This window comes from Buteo buteo, chromosome 14 (assembly GCF_964188355.1).
Source record: "Buteo buteo chromosome 14, bButBut1.hap1.1, whole genome shotgun sequence".
Taxonomy (NCBI): domain Eukaryota; kingdom Metazoa; phylum Chordata; class Aves; order Accipitriformes; family Accipitridae; genus Buteo; species Buteo buteo.
In genome coordinates, this window is record NC_134184.1 from 6,256,961 (window position 1) to 6,275,358 (window position 18,398).

Genomic DNA, 18,398 nt, shown 5'->3' on the forward strand with positions numbered 1-18,398 from the left:
ATTCTTTTTTTCCCAGAAACTACTCATAATCTTTTGAAAAAGTGGAAAAACATAGTCCTTATCCTAACAAGTTCACTTAATCTCCACCAGCTGTAGCTATATCATTTGTGTAATTTAACATTCAATTCTTAAGATATATAAAGTGATTTATGAAAGATATCATGGTTAAAAAAAATAAGGTAATGAGCTATAGTTGAATTAAAGAATGAAACAAAACCACTTTACATTCTAGGCTGGATCAAAGGAAACTTAAATCATCTGCTGTTTTTTAAGATTACTGGTTTTCCCTAAGAAGTAATACAAATGAGCTTAATTGAGCTCAGCTAAGTTATGTAAAATTAATACTTGATGAGGAATCTAAACAATAGTGTTTATTTCATTTAATTATGACAAGCCATAGGCTTAGAGTACAACAGCTAAAGTATGTTTTGGAGGCTGTATCAGGATCTTTGATACTACTTTTACTGATATTAATAGTATCAAATTGCTATCAGAACTCAAGCAACTATTTGACAGGATGGAATTTTGCCAAGAGGTATTGCAGTATATTCTCCATCCTCATGTACTAGTCATATCCTCTCCTGTTGAACTGTGAGATGACTTCTTTTCTTTGAGGCACAAGCCTGTACATTATAATAGGAGTTTCAGGAGAAATACAGGATTTTGAAGTTACAGCATGTTCTACTCCTCAGTGCTTATTTGCTTCTCATAGTAGCATCTAATACACATGCAAGTAATTTATTTTTACTTTATGTAAATACATCACTTTTGAAATAAGCTTTTTTTTCCCTGAACACTGCTTCTAACAAAGATCATTATTTTGAAGCAGTCACACTTGTAAATCTATTTGTTATTAATAAATTACTATGAATATTAGGAAGATGAAAATTGGTATACTCAGCAACAGTCTGAGCACTGCTTACTATTGGAGCTTTAATTCTGGGATGTGGGTCAGAAAACAGGTAGGTATTGCAAGATAAGACTGCAGAAAATAGTTTAAAGATAGATAGATAGATAAGTGTGTATATATATATATAAATAAATAAAAGCTCCTGCCAAATATTTCATTTTTTAAAAAGGCACGTAGATATAATTTATTATATTTTGATGGTATGCAGACTGCTTAACTGAAAGTTGTATCTTTTATAATTCGGGCAAGGAGTTTTTTGTTTGTTTGCTTTGAGATTTTAAATGGTCTCCATTTGTTGAACTTGAATGCTTTTGCTCTCCATATGGAAAATTATAATTTATATTATATTGATATTTATTTGTATTTATATTAAAAGTATGTAAGCGTTTTGTAACATTTTTAAGCTGTGACATGAATAGTCTGCTGGACATGTTTAGTTTTGTACAACAATTATATAACAATAAAGTAGTTATTAAATATTTAATAGTGCTGTCTTATGCAAGACATTTTGCTTGGGTTTAAAAAGGAAGTTGTGCCTCCTTTCAGTGAGTTTACAAACTAAGTTATACTAACAGTGTTCAGTACCTTTTTGACAAAACACAAAACCGTTATTGGTTTTGTTAAGAATACTTATTACAGAAGCGTATTAAATAGAAAATTCAGATAACAATATAAAATGCTGTCATTTTAAAATAAGTAGTATGAAACAGATTGAAACCAGATTTAAATATTTCTGTTTTCTAGGCCAAAAAAAAAAAAAAAAAAATCAAGCCTAAGGGGTAGCAGATTACTTTCTTAAACCAATTTTTTGTATGCGTAGCCTTAGCAAGAGGAAACGACATAATGCTGTTAAAAGACAGAAAGGACTGAAGGAAGAATGTATGGGCTATTGAGTATAAAAGCTGTAATATTTAAGAATTATGTTATTACACCGTATCACAGAGCGACAGCAACATTTTTCATACTTGTTACTCAGTGGACTGCAGTACAGTTTTGAGATGCCTGAATGGCTTTAAACTGATGTTCAATGGGGCAAACGTTCATGTGGTGCCTTGCACAGTCATGTCTTTAGGGGTACAGTTACCAAAGCCAACCAGTTGAAAGCCAATCTGTACTATCTCAGCACTGTGATGAAGCTTTCCCTAGACATTTTAAAGCAGATTTATTTTAAAAGTACATTTAATGCCATCACACAGAAATTTCTAAGATGTTTTCCGTATTGGAAAAATAAAATGCAGTTTAATATTAGAATGTAATATATACCTGTATAATATATAATAACATATTCAGCTATAGGTTGCTGCATTTTTTCATTGGTTGATAAAATTTCCTGTGAAAATCCAAAGTAAAAAGTGAGGGCTACCACTGTGGATAATGTCTAGTGATGAATAAAACTCAAAGTTTCTGAAGTTAAGATAAAATTAGGTGCAAGCGAGGAAATTTTGTTTCTATAAATATCAGCAATCCTAAACCTTATACTGTAATTAAACACAAGTAAAAATACACGTTTTAATAAGCCAGTACATTTGCATGGGTTTTTTTTTTTCTTCTTACAGCCATGAAGGAACAGATTCTGTAGCTGACCTGACAGATGTTATCATCGTATTAAACAACTTCAGAAGCAAAATTATCAAAGTCCAAGTATGTAAAGATACCTTTTTTTGTCTGCAGTATTTCCTTATATGAAATATGACTAATGCTTACATGTCTTAGGCTATATTTAATTGGAAGATGTATACTGAAATATATAATTTAGATTTTGTATCATTAAATAGCGAATGGTGTGCAAATTAATGTAGTTAATTTGATCCAATCAGGCTATACTAATTGCATGGGAGATTGTTAAATAGCTGTTAAAATAAGACATTTGTGTGCGTAACATAGATAGGATTTATCTCAACTGGCTTAAGGTGTCTAAGAGCGTAGTCTAGGTGCCTTAAACTCGCTCTCTGCTTAGTAGAATGACAAAGACAGTCCAAAGGACTGCTCATGCCATCCCCTTAAACCAAGGGGATGACCACCTCTTGAGACATCCAGTTCTCTCCTGTGACTGGGGAGGGATTTTACACGAAGTCCAGACACCAGAGTGAAAGTTAAAATCAGGTATGTTGAATTCTACCTGAAGCTACCAAATTTGTGTAAATGAAATTGTTACTTTCATTCTTCAAGATGTATCAAAAAGAGATAATGAAACACGAGTTGTATTAAGGAGAAGGATCTTCATAATATTACATGTTTTCTACTATTTTGTAAAGAACATTTTGTGTAGATGTCCTTGGTACATTGTATCCTAATTTTAGACATTGAGAAGGAGGGAGAACAATGTAAACAAAAGTACTAAAGGAATTTTTAAAACCACATATATGAGTCTGTTCCACAGTCCTGTAACTGAAAGTTTCCAGAACCTGGAGAAAATGTGTAACTCCCTGGAGCATGACAAGCCTGCCTTTAAACCGCAGAGAAAGGGTAAAAGAGTGCCATTTGGGTCAAAGTAGGAAAATTATTCTATGTGAAAGGTGGCACGTATTAAGCTTACAACTAGAATATGTAAGCTCTATCATTCAGTTGAACTTTAGAATCACTTCAGCAATACCTAGGATGTGGCTTCAGAAGCATTAGCTAAAAAGATGCATGATTCAGTGTGAACGGAAATCTGCAAGCGTTAGCTTGACAGTATAAACGTGAAACTAATATGGTTATAACTGAGTATGTTCAAACACTTAATGTTTTAGAAACTATTTGGGTTTCAAAAACAATTGGGTTTCTTTTAATCAGGGAAATGAAGATCAGCAAACAAAATTAATTTGGAGCCTTTACTAAGGATCTGGGTAAGACAGCAGAAATTGCTTAAGTTGGATGAGAGAGCTTATGTTTCAGTGACAGAGTTGTCGCCTTCTCCTTGTGAAGGGCTTATGAGAATCAGTTTCCCTTCAAGTAAGTTCCGTGCACAGTGTGACACCCTGCCACCCTTCTTCAGCCAGCTAATGGCTGGATCACAAACTCACGAGGGAAGAAAATGAGATACAATTCCCCACGCTTTTGGTTACTTTTTGCATAAAGAAGTACAGAGGGCTTGAGTGTGCTGTTTGATTTATTAATCACCGTTTAATTCTTCGTAATTGATTACTTATTACAGTAAGTTCTGTACATAGTTTAAAAGTATGAAATGACACTTTTACTGTTTAGTTTAATGCAGTTCAGTAAGTATTTTACTGAAAAAGAAATTGTTAAGATGTTGGTCCAGCTCTAGCCGGTAAGTACACCATAGTTAGATATCACAATTGAAGTAGTAATTATCAACTACCTTCCCAAATTACACAAATACATTTATTTTAATGACTAGGTACAGAAAAAGCCAGATAAAATGAATGAAGATCTCCTTACTGATGGAACGACAAGAAAAAAAGGAAATCAGGAATCAGTTACAAGGTAATGTATAATTTGCTGATACTTAACTGTGCCAGGACATATTTATTATTACTTGTAGCAAGTAAGCATTTCTTACTTGATAGCGATACAAATATGTAAAGAGGGTCCCCAAGGGATTTATAATGTAAATAAAAGGGTGGAAAAGACAAGCTATAATGTCTTGTACATCTCATTATTTATTACCTTTTTAATCCCTCCTTTGCATTTCTAGTTCCTGTTCATTTTCTCCATTGGCATTATTTTTATTTTGTTGTGGCAGGGAATCAATCTCAATGTGAAAATCTCAGCCAGTAATGTGGTACTCAGATATATCAAACTGAACATCAAAAAGCAGGCTATGATGCTGCTTGTCTGCTGCTAGCCATAATTCATGAAAGCTCCAGAAGTGTTTTTGTATTTGTCAATAAAATAGCTTTTACTTTAAAGTTTGAGTTCTATAAATAATTGTAATAAACATCTCAAGCTTTACTTTTGGGGCTAATAACATTGTAGTATTTCTAATTTGCCATATACCGTTGTCAAACTTTGTTTTCAGTTGCTCATTATGTTGCTTATAATTATGTTGTCTATGGATCGTGTGTGGTTCAGACTGATTTTTTTTTTAATTTGTATTTAGTTTTTATTAATAAGACGCAAATTCTTGTGAAATTGTTATATCGTTTTGAGAATGAGATAAGGGCAAAAAAGGATGTTTCATCTTTGCTTAGCAAAATAATTTTAGGGGTATTTTTAATGGACTAGTGTATCTGTGCTGTGGATCAGAACATGGGGTGTTGTATTAGTTTCCAAGACATGTTAATTGTTCCTCTGATAGCATTTCAATCAGAAGACCTTTGACCAATGTATTTTAGAAACAGTGGCCTGGATCCTCTCTAAGCATTCTTTCCTCACAAAGATCATGTTCTTAAGTGTGAAAATCGGGGTGCTGGCAAAAGTACTTATTGAATTCCCAAAGATTTGATTTCTTAATGTCAAAGAAGAATGAGTTTGGGTCTTTAATCTGGATTGCTGGTAACACAATAAATTCATCCACTCTTTCAAGGTGATGATAATTCCTCTTCTGGACCTCCAAGGTTGTTGTGGCAGGGACTTAATTTGCAATACATTGTTTTCTTACTGGACTCCATCCGCTTTGTAGGAAACACTCGTGTTTGCTCTCAGAAAGTCTGATTTCCCGCAGAGGTTTTGTTTCTGCAGTATGCTACCAAGTGCTAAGCTGTCATGGCTGTATAATTGCAGAAGGAAAGACTGAAGGTAATGCCTTCTGAAATAACCAGTTCAGGGCTAATGACTTGACTGTGTAAACAAATTAATCCAAGTAATCATAGATCTCTCTGCCCTGAAAGAAGAAAGAAATTAAGGTAGCTTTGTCCATAAGTATTAAGCATTCAAGATTTACCATTGAGGTGAAGTCTGATTTCTCCATTGTTCAGGAGAACATCTTTGGACTAGAATTCAGCTAGTAAGAAAGGGATAATGTCAGTATGAGGGATTTAAGGAGAATGGCTTTTTCATCACCATTTTCTCCATACCCTAAAGACTTTTCAGCCACAAACGACTGCTGTGAGACCTAAAAAAGGTTTTCTTCCATTTTCAGTAGCCTTGACAAAGCTGTCAGTCACAAGATTATGAGGGATACTTATTTTTATAACTTTTAAAAGGGATCTAACCAGAAGAAAAATTTATAGGAGTGACTCACACAATCCAAGTGTGTGAGGAGTGACTCACCTCGACAAAAAAAAAAAAGACTATTGAAGTGAATCTACAACAATATCAAGCCATACTGTAACCAATTTGGCTAAGGCAGCCTTTGCAGTTCAGAGATCTGTAAAACAGTGCTCTGAGGGGGGCTGCAGCCACCATCCCTTAGCTGTATGTGCTGGAAGGCATACAGGATTAAAAACAGCCCTGGGAGACTTTGGTATTCAAAGCAAGCAAAGAATGCTGTGCAGCTGAAACAGAGAAACTCTAGACAACGTACCTCAAAGGTCTAGGGCAGCTATAGGGAGAGTCATTTGGTTTTGCTAAGGTACTGGGCTAAATATGTGGTTTGGCCTGGTGTGGCCATCTTTATGTCATGTTCAGTCTATATTTTAGAGTATATATTGAGCTTAACCATCTATAGGGCTACACAGACATCCCTCACCTCAAGAATATGCATTGGTTCTTACGTAGAACGCACGTGGATGAAGCTTGAAAAATAACTTACTGATTTTTAAAATAACCAGTTCTCAAGATATTTTGGCTGTGTGTATTTCTGATTTTTGCTTTGATAAATCATGGAGTTCTTGTCAAATTTGGGTTCTATTTGATTGAAAATATTGGAGACTGCAGTTGTGCCATCATTTGTCCTGAGTGACTGGGTATGAGGTGTTGCTCCCAAAAGATTTTGCTATCATAGCATGTGCAGTGGGAGTAGAATATAAATGTATTCAGTTACTGTAGGATGAGTACTTATTTTGTGTATTTTCTTACTTTTGAGTCTTTACGAGCTTAATGGTAATGGGGTAGTATTTTCTTTCTGCTGAATGTATACTTTATATAATAATTCGGGGTTTTTTTCCTTAGATTTTCAGAAGAAATTCCAACAGAAGAGAAGGAAAAGAAAAGTGATATTCTTAACATTTTTTCAGTTGCTTCAGGCCATTTATATGAACGTTTTTTAAGGTAAGGAAAGGTAAAAGGGAAATGAGAATTTCACAGGGATACTATAAACATTCATCCTAAAATGCAGCAGCTTAAAGAAACTGACTTTTTTAACAAGGTGTAAAGAATAAATTGTCGAAACATAGAAAAGTTGTATACAGTGAGGACCTAATTCGTCTTTGTTTAAGAACAAAGCGATTCAACATATAGATGGTCAAAAATACCATTATTCTTTGAAGAAAGAAAAATGTTCTGCATGTCTTTCATGAATGCACGTGCAAAGTGTGAACATAAAGGATGAACCTTAGCCTCTTCTTATAAAGACATAACAGCAGTGACTTCATTAGACTTGTATTTATTTATGTTCAGTCCAAACTATGGATACTACTATATGCACATATGGCCTTACTATCTCGGTGTTCATTCAATAAGCAATGATTGCTTTGAAGGAATTCTTACAGTATTGCCTACTCTGTTCACAACCAACTCTGTTACTTTTCTGATTTCTATGAGTACTTGTCTACAGGTGTCAGATTTAGTGATTTTTCCTATCCTAAAATGGAATTTCACAATTCTTTCATGCATATTCTTTGGAAAGTAGTATTTTGTATGTATTGATTTTTATTTCTTAATAGTCTGACAGAATTTGAACATCTGCATTTCTTTCCTTCAACCTACTACAACCTTCATAAAGTGAAAGACTCGTATATTAAAGGAGAAAAAATTAATTTTAGAACTTTCTATATGCTTCTTTACCTTATTTTAAGGTTTATTATTCCTTGATTTTTAAGGCAGACTTGACCTCTTGTAAGGTCATAAGGCATGGCTTATCTGTCTGGTTACACCAAACAAATGACACAATAATGAAAAAAAATTGAAGTCAAAATAGTGATTTAACTTTTTCCACATACCTCAACTTTTTTACAGTTATCAAGGGTTCTCTGAGAAGGATCTTAACTTGAACGATGCTTTCTCTTTCCCACTGTTCTGGGTGTGTGGGGGGGGTTCAGAAACTTATTAAACTCAACCAAATACATTTCTAAAATAAATTATCTCAGTTGCCAAGTTAATACGAGGTATTAATCATTATGCTGATTTTGTCAGGCACATCTCTTAGAATAAAACTTGTTAACAGATCCGCTTTTGAAATTGTTCCTTCTAATATTGCTTAGCCAATCTGGATCAAATAAATCCATCTCAAAGCTGTCTTGAACAGATGTTCTGTAAAGCTTTTTATTAGAAATAGACAGAAATTTCTGCTTACACAGGGTAAAAGAAAATTATGCTTAAAAAATTTTAGCATCTTTTAGATGCAGCTGAAATGTAATGACCTATGTGTATTCGTTTGTTTATTATAGACTTATATTTCCACAGAATTATGATGCTTTCTGTCCTGCGTCATACAAAAACACCAGTTAAATTTTGGTTTCTGAAAAACTATCTCTCCCCAACATTTAAGGTAGGAGAAACATCTTCCTTTTATTTATTTGTCTCAGAAACTTTAAGTGGTTTTAAAAAATATTACAGCTGCTTAATTATATAATTAAAATTTCACAGTTAGAAATTATCTCTGAATGCATTAAATACTGAGAGTTTTAAGTCTCATGTCTAAGGTTCTTCTTTTCCAGAACGCAAAGCCCTGTGATATAATAATTTATTCTTTTCTGATAGTCTCCAAGAGCTTGAAGGAAATGCTCTTTGTATTTATGTAGCTGAGGATACTGCTAGAACTAAAGAAACATTTTAAAATAATAATTTATGTAGTCAGTAAGACCAACACAGCTGCAACTGTGTTGCAACATTCCCTCTTTTTTCTTCTGAGTCCTTGTGTGTCGCATACATGTGCAATTAATTGTTTTTCGGTTGTTCTTCTAGGATGTTATTCCTCACATGGCTAAAAAGTATGGTTTCAAGTATGAGTTGGTACAATACAAGTGGCCCCGGTGGCTTTATCAACAGATAGAAAAACAGAGAATTATCTGGGGCTACAAAATTCTTTTTTTGGATGTTCTTTTCCCTTTGGCTGTGGATAAAATAATATTTGTCGATGCTGACCAGGTAAGAAAAAATAATTCTGTATAAATGTATGAGGAATTCATTCTGGCTTATATTAATCCAGTTTCATTCCCTGTGGCCATTTTATTCAAATGTTGGTCCCATAAGACTATTGCAATTGTATGAGCAGAACCAGTGGTGTTGCAGAACATGAAATGCAATAATTTCACTTGTCTTTAGTCATGTAGAAATTAAGAGTCTTATCACACTGAGTTGCCTTAAATTTCCTCTAATGCCCGTGGAGAGAGAAAGGCACCTGGAGAGATATGTGCAATCTAAAGGTGCATTTCACCTAAGGCTTATTTGAGTGATTCAGTGTCTGGACTGATTGTGAGAGGACTTCTCCACTCACTACGAAAGGGGTCTATTAGTTCAGACTATCTGAACAACTTCTAGATATTCTAAATGGCTGATGGTTTTTTAAGACGAATCCTGCCTCTTTCGTTCTTAAATTTGTATGCAGTCTTTCACTCAGAAATTAATATTGTATAACATACTGAAAGGTAATATGCTGTCTCAAACTGACGAGACATTGAAGAGTCTATCACATGGTTATTGAAAACCTCAGAATAAATACTATGTATTTTACTCCTTTTCTGAAGTTTGAGAATAAATTAAATTTAGATGTAGCAATGCAGACTGCAACTTCTGCAATTTCCTCTGGATACAGTAGTAGTACTGGTTGTCTGTCCTAACTACTGTAAAGATTTCTCTGTACTCCAGAAGAGCTAACACTTTTTTTTTTTACCACTGATAAATTAGATTAGCGGGTTTGATAGAAGAGTGATTGATTAGTAAATAAAGGACATATTACAAATTTATAACCTATTTTTAAAAGTACTTTACTGCTAAATATAAAATTTTTCAAATGATGCAATACTTTTGTAGTGCCCAAGTTAATGTAACAAACAGGAAGGATTTTTTCAGAAGGGAGATGCTCAGATTTTGAAAGTTACACTCCTGCATGAAGGAATTTAATATTGGGCAACCAGAAACACTGGTCCATAAATTAAAAATACTTTGCTTGTTTTATTTAATTTACTTATTAAATGTATTCCACAGATGGCCACAGAATAAACACATATTATTTTCCTTGAACAGTAATTTGGTAAATGTCATTCCAGTGGAATACTTTATACTCCACTGCTGTAATGTCTGGGTTTTTTTAAATTAAAATTAAACTTTGGGAAGCTTGCTGCAATAACTACCCTCATTTGCATGCCTTAAAAACAGTATTAAATGATAAAAATAAATATATTTATATTTAGATTGTGAGAAGTGACCTAAAAGAACTCAGAGATCTAGATCTAAATGGAGCTCCCTACGGATACACACCTTTCTGTGACAGCCGTAAAGAAATGGATGGGTACCGCTTCTGGAAGTCGGGATACTGGGCATCACATCTTGGGAAAAGGAAATACCATATTAGGTAGGATAACTCCTTACATACTTTTGTGCATTCTGTGAATTTGATTAAAATCTGAGTCTTGGCATTGATCAGATCTTGGGGCATTCGAAAGCAATTGCCCTATAGTCATTCTCAGCAAGAGATGAATAAGGCATGAATTCTGATGACATATTGATTTCATTTTTTTATTGTAGCTTCAGCTACTTAATTAAAAACAAAATAATTCTTTAGGATAGGAACAGGTTTTGGTTTCTTGTTACTTTTATTAATGTTATCAAAAAGAAGGTGAAACTCTACAAATCTTTTTTTTCTTTTTTTTTTGTCTTTGTAGTGCCTTATATGTTGTGGATCTTAAGAAGTTCAGAAAGATTGCAGCTGGAGATAGGCTTCGGGGCCAGTACCAGGCTCTTAGTCAAGATCCAAACAGTCTATCAAATCTAGATCAGGTATATATGGCTTAAAGCAATTGGGGTTTTATTTTCTTGATCTTTCCTAATATGCATGGAATTCTTTTGAATTTCAATGTATATGTTATATAATTCTGAAACTATTTGCCCTTTACTGCTGTTTTAGAACATTTTCAAGTGTGCATATGAGCACAGTTCAGAAAACTGAACACTAAATGATGATTACTTTAAATAATTGTTTAATATGAAAAAAATGAGGAAAAAACAGCATAGAGGACTGCTGTCCTTTATGTGGTTGTTCTGTGTGCGTTTGTGTTTTTCTAATGATAATTCTATATTCTGATAATGGTAATTATATTCTTATTTAGCAAGTGCTTTTTCCTCTTTCTTCTTTTTTTCCATTAAGTAAATTTAATTTTTGTAAGCTAACTGCTAATGCACTCTGGTGGTTGCTGTACATGGTCACCCAGGAGTGACTGTAGTCTTCATGTATATAACTCCACCAATTTTTAAAGCTAGGTGGGGTAAGTCAGGGTGCAGGTCACAACCACGTCGGTAGATCCCAGATGTACAGAACATACTTAAATTTATTTTCTCCTGTAGTAGAGGTTCTTTAACTCAGTAGAAGATTGATAATGCAGCTCATCTGATTTCTGCCTGAGTAAATAATACTTTTTATTTATGTCTCTCCTTGGGTGAACTTCAGAAGGCTTCATAAGTGAGACTGTCCCTGCTTTTGTAATTTTCCTTGTGGAATTACTAAAGCACAAAAGATTTTACCTTCCTATAGCAGTAAAGGGATCCCACAGTAGCAAAGCCCACATCTCTCAGTGCCTGCATTCCACCCCCTTACTCTGCAAGCAAGTTTCTCTCTCTTACATAAGTACATTATTGCTACATGCATTTTTTCCAGAAATAAAATTAAAAATTGAAAATAGTAGTTCTTATGATACTGGACAAAGAAAAGTGGAAATACAGCTACACTACAAACTTGAACTAGACTGGACACAGGAGTTGGAACAGCCTTTAGCTGTAACTGTTAAGAGCAAAAGACTGATATAACAGCAACAGTCAGATTTTACCTCTTTTTTCTGGACAGCAGAATGAATTATTGGCCCTGTATCACACACTTAGAGAGTCCTGATGTGATAAGCTGTATATTTTTCAAACATTGTCTTACCCATAAGTACAAGGTGTATTTCAGAAAGACCACTGAGATTCAGAAGCTGGTTACAGGGCTTCCACCATAATTCTGCTTTTCAGAAATAGTAATTAGTTTTATCTAAGGTTCTCAAAATATTAATAATGTATATCTTTCCATTTTAAGATTCTTATATTTTCAATTACAGCATTAATACATGATAGCATATAACTCCTGTAAGTCTGTTGGATCAAATAGAAAGCCACTTAAGTGTCAGCTACCCTTCCCTCCTTAGCAGACATGAAGGTAGCTAATTCTTGGCAGAACGGAACTGGAATTATTTTGGAAAGGGAAATATTTCAAAGTAATATTTTTGTAGTAATATGCTTTCTGACTGTATCGATAGGAATCACTTTCTGTCTTCGTTGCTACTACTTGCACCAAATACAACATCGTTCTTAGAAATACAAACCACAGTGCAGTACATTTCACAAGAGTCCTGGAGAGCTTTTATCTACTGATAGGGATGCATTATGATAAAAATATTTCTTTTTACTTTTGTTTTAAATACCTGACTGGAGTGCTCGCTGCCCTTCTCAAAGAAGAAACAATCTCAGTTCTTTGCTAATCTGCCAGCACTGCTGCCTTCATGGGTGGTAGTTAAGGTTATGCTAATATAAACCAGAAAACAGAAGTAGATAGAGTGGGAAAAAAAGGTACTTTTAAATGCCAAGGACAGTAAGTAAAGAACTCCTAGGGTGAAAATTATACATGACAAAAACTAGACTTCCAGTACAGTATATTTAATTGTCCTTTTTAAAGAGAATTATGGAAATGTCTATATAAAAATGACAAAACAAATATTTGACAAGTATTTATACTAACAGCATTTCATTAAAAAAACAATTAATCATCTCGTTCTTTACTTAAAGAATAAAAATCAGCAGAAAGCACTGTAAGAGTAGAATCTTTTATTAACAAGAAATGTTTTTATATTTTTAAATTTAGGTTTTATTTTCTAATAAAGATGCTGCTGTAGAGGAGTACCCCTTTAAGGTTACGTAGGTTATCTGACTAAACATGAAAACACTCATACTGTAAATCAAATCGAAGAACAAATTTTTAAATGTTGTGTGTGAAAGTCTAGAAGACTTTCATTTCAGCAGTTTACGTTTTTTGGATGAACAAGCATTTTGGCACTGGTGGTAAAATCAATCTGGTCTTACCCTTGTTCTTTTATTTTTCTGACTCATGAATATTTCCTCTTTGATCTTCTAGATGCATTTTAGTGTTTTGTGGGTTGGAGGATAAATCACTTTCTTCTGAAAGGATAAGCAACTTTTTGTTCAGAATTTTTTTTAAATTTGCTGCTATTTACTTTAAATCCTGGAACTAGCCAGTGGTCTTTCTACTTTCTACCCCATATAACATTTGTAAATTCACAGCTTCGAGAGTTACTGTAGTAACTCTGGAATTGTGATTTCATTTAGAAGGTCAGAGAGGCACAACAGAAACACAATCTCTTTTCTCTTGAAATTGAGATGGTGATAAACCATTTATTTTATCTTCCTAAAATTCATGGAATCAGAAGTTTTTCAAAAAGTAAAACATTTAAATAATGTTTACAAGTCTTGACTCTCAGTATAGTTATTTGATGTAATTTTCCTGTACTAATGTCTATATTTGAATTAAATGATATGCCTCTTATAATGCAGGTATATGTGCTATTTTATTCTGTCACATTTAGCAATGTGAATTGGCAAAATAAGATGTGACTAATACTTATTTGAGTACTGACATTTATTTTTAAAATATAACGCAGGGGTTGCACATGTGAAGCAGCTTATGAATGCGTCTACAAATTACACCTGTTATTTTTAACTGTGGCCAGAGTACATGCAGTGTATGACTGCCTGAAGTTTTTCTCATTTGTAAATGCTGTTCCCTACATTCAGCAAGCTATTGGTTCAGAGTTTTCATGTTGAGAGTACTTGACTATATGATAAAGGTTAAAAAAAAAATAATAAAATTAAGTGAAGTAAGGAAAGAGAGCCAGAGTTGCAGTTTAATAGCTTTTCCTTTTCATACTCATGTTTCTGGAATCCAGTTTCCTAGAAGGTGGCTAAATTTAGAGGAGTGGCATAATCCTGGATTATATGCTTTTGAGCTATTTTGCAAATTTGAGGGATGGTTAAGTTATGTTTTAATAATTGTACACTGTCTAATTCTGCTCAGCAGTATTTATAGTATGACATGCAGTATCTGAACCCCAAGTATCAGACAGTAGTATTGCTTATGTGAAGGGAAGGAAGGCAGGATGGTACAAGAAAAAATTACTTGAGAAATGAGAGGTGGAACTGGCCATCAAAATGAGCATGACTAAGTTTTGAATCTACTTGGAAAAAGAACTAGGTGAGCACTTAGAAAGAAACGTAAGAACAATTTTCAGAAATGGCAATAGGCTAAGATATTCTACTTTTAAGTAGTTGCCTGATAACCAGTTACATTAAATTCAATGCTAATTTATGGTTTTACAAAATTTGTACAGGATCTTCCCAATAATATGATTCATCAAGTAGCTATTAAGTCTCTCCCTCAGGAATGGCTTTGGTGTGAAACCTGGTGTGATGATGAATCCAAGAAAAAGGCTAAAACAATAGACTTGGTGAGTTGATTTTGAGTTAAATTAGTTTTATAGATTAAAAACTTTGCTGTAATTTCTGTGGCTTTTGAGATACCCGTGTGTGATGTCATGGAGGCAGCCTTGCTGGAAAGCACTGGAACACAACTTTCTTTCCCCTACAATATAGCAACTTTTCTCCCTTCCTCTGACACCTCTCCTGTTTGCTCTGTACCAAATTATGTTAAAGCTGAAAACGGTATCCCAAAATTAAATGTTGCTATCTGTAACTGGACAGGATTGGGGTTTTTCACATCTGCACATGTATTTTCCTTATTTTTTTCCACGTTCAGCCAGGTTAGTGGAACTCTGATGAAGTACTGTTAACTGCCTGGATATTGTGTGCTGCTGTTGTGCTCCCTACAAAGAAGGTTCCTCCAGAACCAGCTGTGTAGAGGACTTAATGTTATCATGATTTTCTTGGTCCATTTCACCACTATAAACAGGAGATAAAGCAGAGCTTAAAAAGTGTAATGCTGAGGAGACCGTCCATATTTAGAAAGTGTCTGTCTGTCTTTGGGAATTGAAACACAGAGAGAGAAAACGTTCTGTCTCTCTCATTACCCCCATCCCATTCTTTCCCCCATTCTCATTTTTTGACAACCCCCATGCACTCTAAGTGATGCTTCAGAGATGTAATTCTGAAGAAAAACAGACAGCTGGAATCTGGTGCAAATATGCAGTATGTAAACAGTTTTGTTTTCTTTGGATTGTTACAGTTGTTTAAAAATAAGCTTTTTTGTGCACTAAAGGTGGGTGTTGTCTATTCAAGAAAGATTGAAATTAAGTTACTAGACCTTCTTTCAATCCCTATTATCATTTATCACTTTTTATTATGATATCCATTTATGTTATTTTATGGAAGTATTCAATACATTTTCTAGAAAACACTAGAGGAAGCATCACAACCTTAAAAACCATATCAGATTCAATTTCAATATGCTACTGTATATCTTGTATCTCCCTGTATAACTTTGTCTAAATCTTAGTAGTCTTGTACTAGCCCTGTCTCTGTTACTCATACAGTCAGGACCAGATGGAAAAATGAAAGTATTTACAATAAAATGTTTTGTGTTATTTAAACAGTGTTTATTTACAACTTGTGTGGGTTTTTTGATTAGTATCAAGGTAACTGACTTTGCATGCTGTCCTTCAATGAAATTGTAAACGCTGACAATTATTTAAGTTCCTTAGAAAGGTGATATTTTCACATTTTCTTTGTTTACATCTAGTATGTTTTAAACTTTCAGTGCAACAATCCCCAAACCAAAGAACCAAAATTAAAGGCTGCTGCCCGGATAGTTCCTGAGTGGGTTGACTATGACTCTGAGATACGAAAGTTAATACAGCAAATTGAAAAAGAGAAGAAAAATCTAACATCGTTCTCTCAAAAAGGTAATTTACATGCATATTCATCTATTAGCTTTTAAAAAATAAATAATATAGTTCAAAATTAAGATTGAGGTCAGCAGGCACAAATACTGTGTTTATGTATTTCCCTGCTCTTAAGAGAAATTGTGTGGGTTTTAAGAGTTGCGTGATGCTTCTTTACACAGGAGTTACACTAAGGATAAAAATCTTTTGTTTCATGCCAGAATCTAAAAGAAAATTTAGTGGTGTCCTATGCTTGGACCTCAAACACAACCAACTGTTCCACATCATTTGAGCCACAAATAGTAAATAAAGCACATTAGCTTAGACCTCACTTAGAGAAGCTAAAGCTAATTAATGTCTATTAAGTAGTAGGTAACTGAGTCTCTATTAATTTGTCTCTGCATCTCTCACTCTGGCTTACCTGCATGGGGCCTTTTTGCACCAGACTAAATGGTGTTTTAGTTTACAAATAGGTTTTGTTTCTGCTTTTGGTGTTTTGGGGGTTTTTTTACTAAAATTATTTTAAACCAAGTTAGATAAATAGCATGAGAAAAAAACCCATCTCTTACAGGACTTCCAGTAAGACTTGACTTCTTGGAATAATGTGAAAAAAAAAAGGTGATCTCAGCTCTCAAGGTTGAAGAAACAATTTAGCAGATAAACATTTAAGTGTCTTGAATCAGAGAACAACTTTTCATTATAAAGAATTTTTAGTAGTTTTTATTCTTTGTGAAAGCTTATGGTCAACTTTTAGTGAGGATCTAAAGGTGAAGTTCATGTTGCTGAACTGACTGACTAGCAGTAAATAGAAAGTAAAGGGCTTTCTCCATGTTTTGCAAAACTAGTCATTAAGTCTTTATATAACTTTTTGATAATTTTTTTCTCCTTTGGTTACAGGTCTTAAGCATGATGAACTTTAGCACAGCCTGTAAACAGCAATGGTGACGGCTCAACCATCTTCTGTGAAAGACTGAATGGGAAGTTACGAATGTTACACTGGCACTATTTGTAACATTCTTTAATGTGAAGTCAAATATTTTATAACTTATAGTGTTATTTAATTAAATGAAATACAAAACCGGAAGAGAAATCCACAGGTACTTCATCTTTTTTTAAACAGTGTAGAGAGGCTTTCCTAATTTCTTTGGTTTTCTTTTCTCTCACTAAAAGACAGTTTGCCCAGAGGATTTTAGAATATAAAGAATGGTGTCCAACTCTTCAAAGATATATTGTGTCAGTCTAGGGGAGGACACACACATTAAATATGTACATGAAAACTGTTTTGTGCATATTACATGCATTAAGCTAATGTATTTAAAGGTAAAGAATTTTGGTTATATGCCCATAGTTTTCTCCCTGGAGAAATGCTGTGGTCATAAGAAAAAAATCTCAGCGTAGCAAAGATAAGACACAAAAAACCAGCTTGTGTAATTTAGACCACAAAAATCTAAGTCAATGTGGGAACTTACTAAATCAAGGAATGTCACTTTTCATTTATTATGCAGGATTGCTGCACTCTTACTAATTTAAAAAAAATCTTTTTTGATTCTTAGGCGCCTTTTGGTTACTCAAATAGTATGTCATAAAATTCCATTATGTTTTTTGGTTACAATGGTTTTCCAACCAGCATACATAGCATCAGAAGGTTGGTACCTGAAAGCTGTTTCCACTCAGTTTTGATAATCATCGTCCTGTTTAGAATTGAAAATAAAATACGTGAGTAATTTTGACTGTCAGTGGTGTCTCCTGTAATTTTCTAAATATGCACTCACAAAACTGTTGCTTTAATGGGCTGCTGACATTTTGATCCCACAAAAATGGCAGTGAAAAGTTCTTGCAGTACACGTTTTAAAATAGGGAATTTATTTCTTAAACTGAAGTCTAGTGCCTTAAATACATACTCTGTTGTTTAGGCTGTGCTTGTTTCAAAATAGATTGGATATGACCACAAATTCTTATAAGAACAGCTTAATGTAGTCTTTCATTCTTGGTGCTTGAAATTATAAGAGATAAGGTAATTTGCACAAAGTGGGTGAAATCACAATGATTTGCATAATATTTCCATACCAGCAAATAATTGAATAAATAAGAAAAATTAAGCATATTTTGCATGTACTGTCATTGTTCTCAGGTGTTAGTTACTTAAAATTTCTTACTGTAAGAGCGAGTATTTAAAATCATGCTTAGCTGACATTTTACAAGTCTTAGTAATACAAGACATGCAGATTTTTTTACAGCTTTTTATATTTTTCATTGTATTACCTTTATGCATTTGAACAGTTTTAACATCACATATGGATTTTAAAAGGTACGTTGTGGGCATTTTCTTTGTATGAAGTACCCAACGA

The 18,398-nt window shown here is 33.8% G+C and overlaps 1 protein-coding gene across 3 annotated transcripts in view; it reads left to right on the forward strand.

The window, feature by feature from the left end:
* UGGT2 (UDP-glucose glycoprotein glucosyltransferase 2) overlaps nucleotides 1-17,765 on the forward strand; it is an 88,165-nt gene extending 70,400 nt beyond the window's left edge. For 2 of the 3 annotated variants that reach the window (XM_075045956.1, XM_075045957.1), the window contains 10 exons: nucleotides 2,467-2,551; nucleotides 4,254-4,339; nucleotides 6,908-7,006; nucleotides 8,360-8,444; nucleotides 8,861-9,043; nucleotides 10,309-10,469; nucleotides 10,780-10,894; nucleotides 14,545-14,661; nucleotides 15,927-16,071; nucleotides 16,948-17,765. In XM_075045956.1, coding sequence (XP_074902057.1) covers nucleotides 2,467-2,551; nucleotides 4,254-4,339; nucleotides 6,908-7,006; nucleotides 8,360-8,444; nucleotides 8,861-9,043; nucleotides 10,309-10,469; nucleotides 10,780-10,894; nucleotides 14,545-14,661; nucleotides 15,927-16,071; nucleotides 16,948-16,970 — 1,099 coding nt within the window. In that variant the 3' untranslated portion in view covers nucleotides 16,971-17,765. Of the gene's footprint in view, nucleotides 1-2,466; nucleotides 2,552-4,253; nucleotides 4,340-5,477; nucleotides 5,594-6,907; nucleotides 7,007-8,359; nucleotides 8,445-8,860; nucleotides 9,044-10,308; nucleotides 10,470-10,779; nucleotides 10,895-14,544; nucleotides 14,662-15,926; nucleotides 16,072-16,947 lie in introns of those variants that run through there. The other variant, XR_012652909.1, reaches the window with a different exon arrangement.
* The last annotated feature ends 633 nt before the right edge of the window (nucleotides 17,766-18,398 follow it).